Below are 12112 nucleotides of genomic sequence, written 5' to 3'. Positions count from 1 at the left end.
ATTAATGGAAATAAGAAATAAAAGACCACCCTAAAAATGAGATGAGATGAGTTTCTTTGATTTTACCAAATTGAAAACCTCTTGAATATAATCAAGAAGGAGATGGATGATCACAAGCCATCAAACCAAGCTGAACTGCTTGAATTTTTGCACCAGGAGTGGCATAAAGTTATCCAAAAGCAGTGTGTAAAACTGGTGGAGGAGAAGATGCCAAAATGCATAAAAACTGTAATTAAAAACCAGGGGTATTGATTTCTGAACTCTTAAAACTTTATGAATTTTAACTTGTTTTCTTTGCAGTATTTGAAGGTCTGAAAGCTCTGTTTTTTTTTTTTTGTTATTTCAGCCGTTTCTCATTTTCAGCAAATAAATGCTTTAAATGACAATATTTTTATTTGGAATTTGGGAGAAATGTTGTCCGTAGTTTATAGAATAAAACAACAATGTTCATTTTATTCAAACATATATCTATAAATAGCAAAATCAGAGAAACTGATTCAGAAACTGAAGTGATCTCTTTATTTTTCCAGAGCTGTAGAAGATTAAAAATTGTTTTGATTTAAAAAATATAAAAAGAAAAAGTTAACAGTGTGAATGTTTATTCTTAATTTTAAATAAGAACATGAGTTCATTGAATTTCTTTGTAGGTTAACTTTGTGAGCTGAGAACCACACCCAAAAAATATCTGGAAAAAACAAAACAAAAAACAAAACAAAACAAAAAAAGTCAGTGATGTCATCAGCCCATCCATAAAAAAGAACAGAGAACTAATTTAACATTTCACATTTTCTGAATAAATGCTTTGGAATGAGCAGCGTGATAATCGTACGTATTTTTTATTTTTACGCTTTTATTCTTAATGCCACCATAAATTTCCTATTGAAATCACAGATCTGATGATGGATCGAGTTTGGCTGCTGTGAGGGCTAAACTGCATCACAAGCTCCTTTTGTTAGTCAAACTCGCTTTTGACAGTAAAATTTAAATGCAAATTTATGTTTCTAAACTCTACTGCTGAGAGAGTGTAGAATTCCTGAAATGTACTGTCTACAGAACACATTATTGACTTTATAGAAGAAAAATCTTTTATTCCTATACAGGTCTGCTATGAGCGTTGCATTTTAGCTGTCAAAAATCGGTCAAATTTTAATGTAAAAATTAATGTAGATTTCATAATACAATTCCAAATGAAAGATTTAATTTTTCCTACCTCTATCTGCTTAGCAGAGTTCTGTATAAGAGCTTCAAACAAATAATCACCTACATTAAGACTGTACAAAACAATACAATTATACCAAATTAATTAGGAGAAAAAACAGTTAATTGTTAGAGACTTTTAAAAATTCCAGTATTGCAGGCATGCATCATTGTTGCACATATATATCTGCAGATGCTGATATACACATTTATAATTTACAGAGGCAAGCTGCTACATTTGCCATAACTAGCAAAAATAAACAAAAACATGTTTAAATGATTGATTTTAAGGTAGTAATATAGCTGCGTGGCCAGAAACCATTGGTCATTTTCTATCATAAAATAAATCAGCAAATATCGGTTTGAAAATAATATTATTTTATCCCCAAACACCAGGTACACAACAACCTTCATCTGTGTAAATTTTACAAATAAATACCTTAACTAAAGAGCCTAAACTCCAGCGACATTCTCTGATATTTTTCTCTGAATCAGTTTTTTAAACACACACAGCAATTATGAAATTATGAGACCACAAAAAACAAACACACCACGGAAGAGGTCAATGGCAATAAGCTTTTTATTTAAACATTAAGGCAGTGTCTGTTTTTTCCTGTTTGTTTCATTTTTACACTGCTATCCACAAAGCTTGCTGGTGGCCATGTTGAAATACAACAGTGTGAACAGTTTCTCTGTGAATATCAACCTTGCAGCAAATCACATAAATATGTACATCCTCTTAGGCCTATTTACACTCCTCACTATAATACAGTGGGTTGTAATATTAATAATTAAAAAAAAAAAAAAAAAGATAGCACAATGTGGTTGTACAAAATAGATGCCTACCCCTCCCTCCCTCCCACCCACCAGTCCCGTCTCGGCCCACCCGTCCTACGAGTACTGAAGGGGCACACAGACACCCTTTTCGTAAGAATGCGTCCCCGTTTTACTTTTTTATCGTTGCCAAGTGCGTTTCTGTTATTCTGCGATCATCCTGTGATTCACACAGATTCTCTGGTGGAAAGTTTGTTTATTTTTTTAGAATTGTCTTTATTTTTATAATAGTAAGAAGAAATAAAGGCAGAATGTTGTCATTGTATCACAGGCCAGTTGAAAACGACACGTTTAGAGAGTTTAGAACAATTCAAATGCAAGCTTTAGACACAGCACGGAAACCCTGCCCGGATGATCTATTCCAGTGTGCAGTGTTGTTTGTTTGTTTGTTTGTTTGTTTGGGGGGATATGTGTATAAAGGCGGGTGCGACTGCAGTTTTATTAGTTATTGGGAAATCTTCAAAGCTCAAACTTTATCAGCCAACTGTAAAATGCGGGAGCGAGTGAACAAGCCTGTGATATAAGCCCCACGTACAAAACCACACGAGATTAAACACACTAGAACTGACCAACAACGAAAAGCATCGCATCATTTTACCAACACGCAGGACTGCTTCTACCCAGCTGGAAATCTACTTTCCAACTGATTTCAACTGAAAATTAAACTTGTTGAATTGTGGAATCGACTCATAACAGTTTTTATTATTATTTTCTGTACTTCTGTATTAAAATGAAGTAGATAAACGTCAAATAATACAAATAAAAAGGATTCCTTTGTATCTAACATGCATGCAAAACAATTAACAGTATCGTCGCCATTGATTATGCCAATCTGGGAAGGGAAGGTGGGGGTATTAGTGTGAGGACTTGTTTGAGAAGGATTTTACTCTTTTAGCTAAAACACCTTTTTTTCTGCATTCTGTACAACCCTGCAGGGAAACAACAACATGTGATCATTAGACTGAGGGGAAAGCAGAAAAAAAAGTAGGGAGAAAACATTGTGCGTAGCTGTTTGGTAGATTTAACTTCAGTAAATAATGTCAACTAAATGGCACCAGAATAATCCAGAATCCCCACCGTCTCTTGTTCAGACTGTACACAGAGAGGGATACCTTACATCATAACATCATATCATATCATATATATCATATTTTATGAGGTGCTGAGTGTGGTGCGAGGAACACGTCCGTCACCAGTAGTCCACAGGAGTCCCATCCCTGCGGGTGGAGAATCCCTCGGGTTAAAATCTTGAAAGGTCCTCATAAGGTAGGTGAAAAACCTAGAGACCGGACCCCACAATCCACGTCCTTCAAACGCAGTCTACAGTCCAGTCTAAAACACACAGGGAACACCATCCAAAATTGATCCAGGGCATAAAAGCAGCTCAGACTGTCCACGGACTGGCCAGACAGCATGGCTTTGATTCAGTGAAGTCTTTAATTAAAACCAACACATTTGTGTTTGTGGTGTGTGTGTGTGTGTTTGTTTAATGTCAGGTTTGTGAGGACGTTTGTGGAGACCTGAAAAAAGCAGCTTCCTCTAAGATAAGGTTGTCCACTTGTCCAGCTTGTCCAGCTCAGCATCGTCGTTTCCTCTCAGTCTGTGATTGTCGCTGGAACGTTGGACTTTTTTTTTTTAATAGTTTTTAAACTTTTTTTTTTTTAAGGTGACATGCCAAAATACAAATAAAACAACAATACTGTATAACAAAACAAAAAAATAAATGCTGTGTAAAAAAAGAAAAAGTACAACAAATGTTGCATTCATTTAAAGTCAGCGTCCGTTTAAAGGATGCCAACAAGAACGATTTGCTGGCCAAGTGCTTAACAAACTGAAAAGTTAAAAAAAAAAAAAAAAAAAACGACATCACTAATATGTATACAAACATGGTTCATATAGAAAACAAAAAAAGTCAAAATTAGTGATAACACAACAAAACATCTCAACTATCAAACAAGAAACAGAACCGATAAAAACCGTAACGGCGATTTTATAACAGAAGATAAACAACGAAACAAAAAACTAAACAAAAACTGGTATGATGACATCAAAAATACATGGCATATGTACCCTGTAAACCAACGATATGGCCCACCCACGTAGACTCCCCCCTAAAGTAGCAAAAATCTCAGTGAAAAACAACAAAATGACGTAAAGAAGGATCACTGTTGACTTCATGAGCGTTTGTTTCTACAATATCGGAGCGGACTGTCCTTAGATACTTCAGAAAAAGACCTAACTGAGGAAAACGGAACAGCTCTCCTGTTCTCCTCACTGCAGAAAAACAAACAAAAAAAATCATGCTTAATGCATATATAACCTAGTGTGCACACGGACACACACTCTGTGTGTACTGACACACACATTACACACACCCCATTCAGGTCCACTGTACCTCAAAATGTGCCTCAGTGAGTCTCAGATACTGGAAATAGAAAGACGCAGTGGCGGATCCGAGAGTTCCGGACTCCATATGGGTGCAAAGCGACGCCACCAGCAGCCCAGATTTAAGACAGAAATGCATAGCTGCAGTTTTCACCCCACAGTGTGTATCAGTGTGTGTGTGTGCGCACTTGCATGCATGAAGAGACCGTTCGCATGTGTGTGTGTGTGTTTGTGAGGTTCACACACAGTGGGACAGTGCAGCTTCTGTGTGCATCAGTTATAAAAGAGAAGAGTAAAGTCAGTCTGCCGCTGGACTACAGTATGGAGAAGTGAGTATCCTGAGCATTCGGATGAGGAACACTCTAAAACACAGGAGCAACACTACCTACAGAAGCTCATTCCCACCAGACTGCTTTCATCTTCCTTTACTCTTTCTGACAGCATGATGTCAGTGTCCTTAAAACTGTTTTTTGTTTGGGAATAAAGATGGTAATGAACTTGAACTTCAAATCAGCAGGTACTCATTTTAAGATACTCATTCTGAGGACACCATGTCAAAATGTTAAGAAAGTCAAAAAACTTGCTGAAATGAGATAAACTGGGTCAAAATGTAGAAATATTTATAAAAGTTGGCGTTATTTTTACTTTTTAAAGTCAATATTTTTTTAGACAATTTTATGATGCACTGAATATTTTAAGATTAATTTAAATTTTTTAGGATCAAAATAGTTTTAGATAATTTTGCAATATAATTTAAAAAGGAGAATTTAATAAAAAGACAGATTCCTATTTTTTTTTGATGCAATGTTTGATAATTGTGTGATGCTACAGTAAAACTGAACTTCAGAGTCATTCCGGACACATCATGTCCAAATGTAAAGAAATAAAGAAATTAGATAGACTTGTTGAAACTGTATCACAATTTAGAGATATTCATAAAAGTCAGTTGTTATTTTTACGTTTCAAAGTCAATATTTATTTGTATTTATTTTATATGACAATTTTCTGATGCTATGTGATTAAGTATTTTAAGATTAAGTTTTACTTTTTAGGATCAAAACTGTTTTAGATCATTTTGTGGTATAATTTAAAATTAAGAATTTATTTAAACTGGGTCAAAATTTTGAGATATTCTTAAGTGTCAGTAGTTATTTTTACTTTTTATTCTGAAGTATTTTAATATTAAGTTTTTTTTAATAGTTTTAGTGTAATATTAGGTCAATATTTTTAAATCATTTTGTGATGTTATGGCAAAATTAAGATAATTCTAACACATTAGGACACACTTTTAAAAACAATTTTATGATTCAATGGCAAAACTGAGATTTTGTTTTATAAATAAATCATTGCGACATTCCAAATGATTATTTTAAGATAATAAGAAAAATCCAGAGATTATTCCAAGTTCCTAAATTATAATTATTATTATTATTCTTTAATGTTGCTGCCAAAACAAAAGGATAAAAAAAGACATCTGGCAGGAATGAACTTCCGTTTAAAACAATATGAGAGCCCATATGAGAGTCCAAAACACGTTTTAAGGCCAGAAAAGACAAAAAAAAATCTACAAAAGAAAAGAAGTGATGTCCTACGAGCAATCTTGGAGTGATGGCACACGCTAATATCTGTGTGCACGTGCACAAACATACTGTACACACAAACACGCTTAAAAATACAATAAAACACACATTTCTGCAGCAGTGGAGCTTTAAAAGCCACACTCACTCACTGCATGTGTGATGGGGTCCATTTGGAGTGTGTGTGAGTGTGTATGTGTTTTTTTTTTTTTTGGAGAGGTATTATAAAACAGGGACGTGTGTATGAATGTGTGTATGAATGTGTGTATGAATGTGTGTATGAATGTGTGTGAACAATGAATGAGTTTAGAGGTGTTTTAATATGGTTGTATGCATACTAATTTGCATGTAGGCATATTTATGTGTATGTGCTCTCATTAGGTGTGTACTGCTTCACTGTTCACGAGAATGTAAATGTGTGTGTGTGTGTGTGTGTGTATCCACGTCCTTGTTTAAATCAGTATAAATGTATTTGTATTTTCAGTCCCTGTTTAGTCAAGTGTGTGTGTGTGTGTGTGTGTGTGTTAGAGAGAGCTCAGTCGCTGTCAGACAGGGTCTCGTATTGAGAGCACAGCAGCGGTTTAGGCTCCTCCTCCCAGGGTCTCTGACTTTGGGAGGGTCCCGGGGCTCCGGGCTGTGTGGGCGAGGGGGAGTGGCCGGGCATCATCCCACCGGGCAAACGCATCTGCATGGTGAACGGATTACAGGGGAATGGGGTGGAGCCTAAAGAGAATGAAACAAGTCAATACACAAATATATACACTAAACATCTGCAATCCTGATGAGAGCCAGTTTCATCATAACATTTTTTTTTGTCTTTGCAACTGCACTTGAGGATAGGGGTGGGCGATATGGCTCTAAAATAATATCACCATATTTCATGGTATTTTCACGATAACAATACATTTGGCGATATGACAAACGCTGAATTAGACAAAATATTTAGAATTTTATTAATGCATGCAATATGATATGGCTAACTGAGATATTAAAAAAATTATAATAATTTTATAAGATTTGTAACAGAAGTCAATGATCGGCACAGTTCGGCACAGCTGTTAACTGAAAGCTGATAATTCCAGGTGACTACCTCATAAAGCCGACTGAGAAGATTTATATGCCAAGATATGCAAAACTGATCATCTAAGCAAGAGGTGCTACTTTGAAAAATATAAAATATAAAACATATTCAGATTTGTTGGACACTTTTTTGTTTAGTAAATAATTCCATATGCTTTTTTTTCCACTAAGACTCATTCCAAAATGTATTGGATAAAGATTCAGTACTCTAGAGAACAGTTAAACTGCTTTTCTACAGATATCATACGATCATACAAGCTATGTTTGTGCTTTTGAATATCTGGGTCTGCAATTGTGCACTTTAATACGGCTGAATTCACTTCAAGTAACCAACAACTTTAAGCAGAATGCTCTATGAAAGCAGAATAGTAAAGGGAACTACTGAGTTTTAACACCAGAGACAGTTGGATAAGAAGCTGTATTATTATATAGCAAAAATACAGTTAATACAACATTAAAATGTAACTCAGAATGTATTATATCATTTATAGTCTATAAAACTCAAAAATCTATACGGTAATGTCAGACTAATTAAATGATCAAACAATAGGCCAAAATACATTGTTTTTATATGGTTTATACTTTATACATCTACATCATAATAGCTGACAAAACTAGGAATGGCATCACAAACTATGTAGGTAGTTATCTGTAGAGAGTGTGTGTGAGTGTGTACCTGCTGAGGAGGGTCTATCCTCCCACACTCTGTTGGTGAGAGGAGTGCGGCGGTTGCAGTCTCCCTCAGAGTGGACGGATGAGACGGAGGAGGGTCTTTCTCCTCCAGACAAACCAGGACCTGGAGACTTGGTCTTACGACCGTTGGAACGGCTGCTGCTCTTAGATTTACCTACAGAGAGACAGACAGAGAGATCTCTTTACATCTTTACAAATATATACAATGTAAAAATTCTAAACCATCCTCTTTAGCCTCAAATAAATAAAAAGAAGGTGAATGTTGTGGTTCAGACGTACCAGGCATGGAGTATGGCTCTTCAGCGCGAGGGTCAGCAGCAGCAGGCGTCCCTACGGCACTTAATTGGTTAACAGAGCTGGAGGGGGAGCGCTCATCTGCCTGGTCGTCATATTTACCCATCAGGGCTTTGCGGATTATGGCCTCCAGACCGATGGTGTTTCCACTGGCCTCTGGAGGCGGGTGACTCCGAACACTGACTGGCCCTACAGGAGAGAGAGAAAATGTAAAATGGTTATATACATTTAAAAAAGAACATCCCAAAGATTCTAAGTGGAGTTAAGGTCTGGACTCTGTGTTGAACAATCCATGTGTGAAAATGATGATCTCATGCTCCCTGAATCACTCTTTCACAATTCCAGCTCTACGGATCCTGGGATTGTAATCTTGGAATATGTCCGTGTCATGGGAAAAAATAATCCATTGATGGAATAACCTGGTCTATATTCAGTATATTCAGGTAGTCAGCTGACCTCATTCTTTCAGCACATACTGTTGCTGAACCTAGATCTGACCAACTCAGCAGCAACACCAGATCATTTGCTTAGTTAAATCCAGGTGGCGACTTTTTTTTTTTTTTGGTCAGGCAGTGTATTATATTCCATTCTAAATATTTGCACGAATAAAATAGCATCAGACTGATTATTTTGTTTTGTTAAAAACCTGTGATCTATTGGTTTACTTTTGGTTCCATTTTTAATTTTCACTCTAAAGTGAGTCTCACCTGCAGTTGTGGAGGCCGGCATGTTAAAGATTTCTGTTCCGGGCTGCCCAGAGTCTGAGGAAAAAAAAAAGAAAAGAGCATCATGGCTAAGGGTAAGATCACACAGCAAAGCCCAGTTCTTTCATGAATTTACTTTCAATGAATCGGATCCATTAAAAAGATCTGGAGATCAAAAAATAAATAAATCAGAACTTACTGAATTCGTTCTCGTTGCCGACCACCATCTTCTTGATCATCTCCTTCTTGCTCTTGACGATAGCAGAGTTGTTCTCTGTGAGTTTGCTGAAGAAGGCAGGAGGCTGGGAGCTGCTGGCAGGAGAGCGAGAACCCAACCTGAAAGAAAGGAAAGACAAATAAAAGGATTAATGCTGCACATTTTGGACAGATAGTTCGTTTTTTTGCTTACACTGCTTAGGATAAACTACAACCCTGAAAAAAATTGAGAGTTTCTGAATCAGTTTCTCTGATTTGGCTATTTATAGGTATATGTTTAAGTGAAATTAACATTGTTGTTTTATTCTATAAGCTACAGACATTTCTCTCAAATTCCAAATTCATTTCGAGCATTAATTTGCAGAAAATGAGAAATTGTTAAAATAACAAAAAAGATGCAGAGCTTTCAGACCTCAAATAATGCAAAGAAAACAATTTCATATTCATAAAGTTTTAAGGGTTCAGAAATCAATATTTGGTGGTATAACCCTGGTTTTTAATCACAGTTTTCATGGATCTTGGCATGTTCTCCTCCACCAGTCTTACACACTGCTTCTGGATAACATTATTCCACTCCTGGTGCAAAAATTCAAGCAGTTCAGCTTGGTTTGATGGCTTGTGATCATCCATCTTTCTCTTGATTATATTCCAGAGGTTTTTAATTTGGTCAAATCAAAGAAACTAATCATTTTAAGTAGTCCAATTTTTTTTTTCCAGGGCTGTATATTGCCAAAATGATTGGAACACATGCTTATTAGTTGTTCATTGCAAAATCATTACTATATGCATTACTATACCTCTATTTAAAAGCCAAACTCAATACAATGATAAAAGCATAAAAAGATACAAAAATAAATAAATAAATAAATATATAAGATAATGCAGCCATAATAACCATGCCAAGACCTGTGTGTTTGTGTATATACATATATATATGTTTACCCCTGTTCTGCTTGCTCGGTGGGACAGGCTGCTCCCTGCAACTCTGGCTCAGACATGCCCCCTGCTGGAGACACCGGCTCAATGCATTCAGCAGCCAAACTCACAGGAGAGACCTTACTCTGAGGAGGAGATCTGCACACAAGAGAATTACACCATTTTTAAACATTTATTTAAATAAATATCAATGTCAAACAGAGTCAAACAGTCAGACACCTGAAGAGAACACATCAAAGTGTACGACAGCAGTTCCAGCTCCTCTGTTTACCTGTCCCTCATCCTGTCTCTGTCTCCAGCAGAGCCCTCAGGGGTGTACCGAGCGTTGGCACTGGACTCAGAAGGTGTTTGGGCTTGGGGGGCACTGGGGGGGCGAGTGAGATCCAGAACAGGTGAGTTGTGGAAACCAAACACAGGTTGCAGGGCTGGCTGACCTCCAGACTGACTCTGCTGAGACTGACGCATGTAGTCCTTCTTTATGACCTCCTACAGCAGCAAGATAGAACAGATCAACCGATTTAAAATGCCTGTACTTATACTACTACCAACTACCAACACTGTACTAATGCTATGGAATTGGCAAACATATCAATATTACTGCAACACTACTTAAAATATTAAAAACAGTGGTTCAAACATGACCTATACCTAGTCCCTGTTTTGAGAAAGCATAGCCAATTGTGTTCTCTCGGACTCTGGCTGCTGATGCCAAAGACACAAGTATGACTAGAGAAGCTACTTGCACAGCAGTGAAATACACATACTGATACAGCATTTAAAAATAAATAAAGACCAAAAAATAAGGCTTTAACAAATATCAAAATCAATCAATCAACCTTTATTTCTACTCTGTAATACATTGAAGATAACCCTCATTTTCAATGCAGCAGCATTTACAAAATTAAAGGGACTAAAAAAATAAGTTTAAATTATAAAAACAAGCAAACAATTTAAGATTTAATTACGAAAAAATATATTTATTCAAAATAAAACGATATGTATACAGGCTAAAATGAAAAGCAATAAAATATAACTAAAATAAATTATAATAATGAGTTAAAAATAAAAGGACAAAAAAAAAAAAATATATATATATATATATAAATATAACTATGTAATTCCACCGATTACAAAATATTTGTCATTAAATTATTGCCTTTAGAGCCAAACAATGCCCAAATATCTTTTACCCTGTAACACACACACACACACAAACACACTTACACTGATGTGCTGGGCGAGGGTCACCACTCTCTGGGATCCTTTTACAGCAGGGGAGGGTGGCTGCTGACTGGGGGACAGTCTGTCCTCTGGGGGTCCGTACAGTCCATGCTGCTCAAAAGCCTTCTGCTGAGCTGTACACACCATACAATCACACACACACAAGAAACCCAAACAGTCCAGATGTTAGTTTACTGTAATCCGACAGTGTTCAGGTCCAGCACAGCACAGAAGCAGCTCTGCCAAATTCAGGTTCTCACAGTTGATGATAGTGTTCATTAATAGAAAGAAAAAAGAGAAAAGAAAGCATCTTACTCTGCTTACAGGTCAAGTTCTGTACTTCTGAACCAAAGCAACCCAGATACTCACTTTAACAAAGTGATGCAAAAAAAAAAAACACCATCATCAAGAAAAACAACTACAGCTACAACTTGTTTCTTCCTACTGTCACTTAAAATGCGCCATAAAATCCGGTGCACCTTATGTATGAAAATAGACCAGAAAAAAAACTTTCATTAATAGTGCTACAGTGTAAAAAATACAGTAATCATATTTCTAAATTAAATCCTTTAGATTTATATTAAAGAACAACTTTTAACAGTTTGCAACAGAAAGAGTGAATCTGTGATCTAAAACACTGCTTAATTGTACGTTTTATTTTTTGATGCCATAACCAAATGAGATCAGCAGCTAATTAGAAACCTACTTTCAATATCCATTAAAAATCTAAAAAACCTGTAAAGCACTAAGTAGTGTAGGCTTATCAATTCACCAGATTATAGTGATATAACCTCTCCAATGACCTCATTAAGAGATGATGCTGATTATTTTCCTGTGATTTTATGCCAACATTATGTTATGCCAACATTATGTTATAATGCTATATGAGCACTAATTCATCCAGCAGTCATTTAAAACTACATTAGAGAGGTACTTTTGCACTAAAACCAGACATGCAACTATATCCAAACACCT

At 36.1% G+C, this 12112-nt stretch overlaps 1 protein-coding gene across 3 annotated transcripts in view; it reads right to left on the bottom strand.

Moving 5' to 3' along the window:
• Positions 1-5564: 5564 nt before the first annotated feature.
• Positions 5565-12112, bottom strand: part of ncor2 (nuclear receptor corepressor 2) — a 172203-nt gene continuing 165655 nt past the window's right edge. For 2 of the 3 annotated variants that reach the window (XM_049486156.1, XM_049486157.1), the window contains exons 40-47: positions 11141-11271; positions 10188-10402; positions 9923-10054; positions 8964-9100; positions 8768-8821; positions 8046-8249; positions 7750-7920; positions 5565-6716 (exon numbers count right to left, since the gene is read on the bottom strand). In XM_049486156.1, coding sequence (XP_049342113.1) covers positions 6529-6716; positions 7750-7920; positions 8046-8249; positions 8768-8821; positions 8964-9100; positions 9923-10054; positions 10188-10402; positions 11141-11271 — 1232 coding nt within the window. In that variant the 3' untranslated portion in view covers positions 5565-6528. The remainder of the gene's footprint in view (positions 6717-7749; positions 7921-8045; positions 8250-8767; positions 8822-8963; positions 9101-9922; positions 10055-10187; positions 10403-11140; positions 11272-12112) is intronic. The other variant, XM_049486158.1, reaches the window with a different exon arrangement.

Source organism: Astyanax mexicanus, chromosome 12 (assembly GCF_023375975.1).
Source record: "Astyanax mexicanus isolate ESR-SI-001 chromosome 12, AstMex3_surface, whole genome shotgun sequence".
Lineage (NCBI taxonomy): Eukaryota > Metazoa > Chordata > Actinopteri > Characiformes > Acestrorhamphidae > Astyanax > Astyanax mexicanus.
Note: the sequence above shows the minus strand (reverse complement) of the source record. Positions and strands in the feature narration are given on the sequence as shown.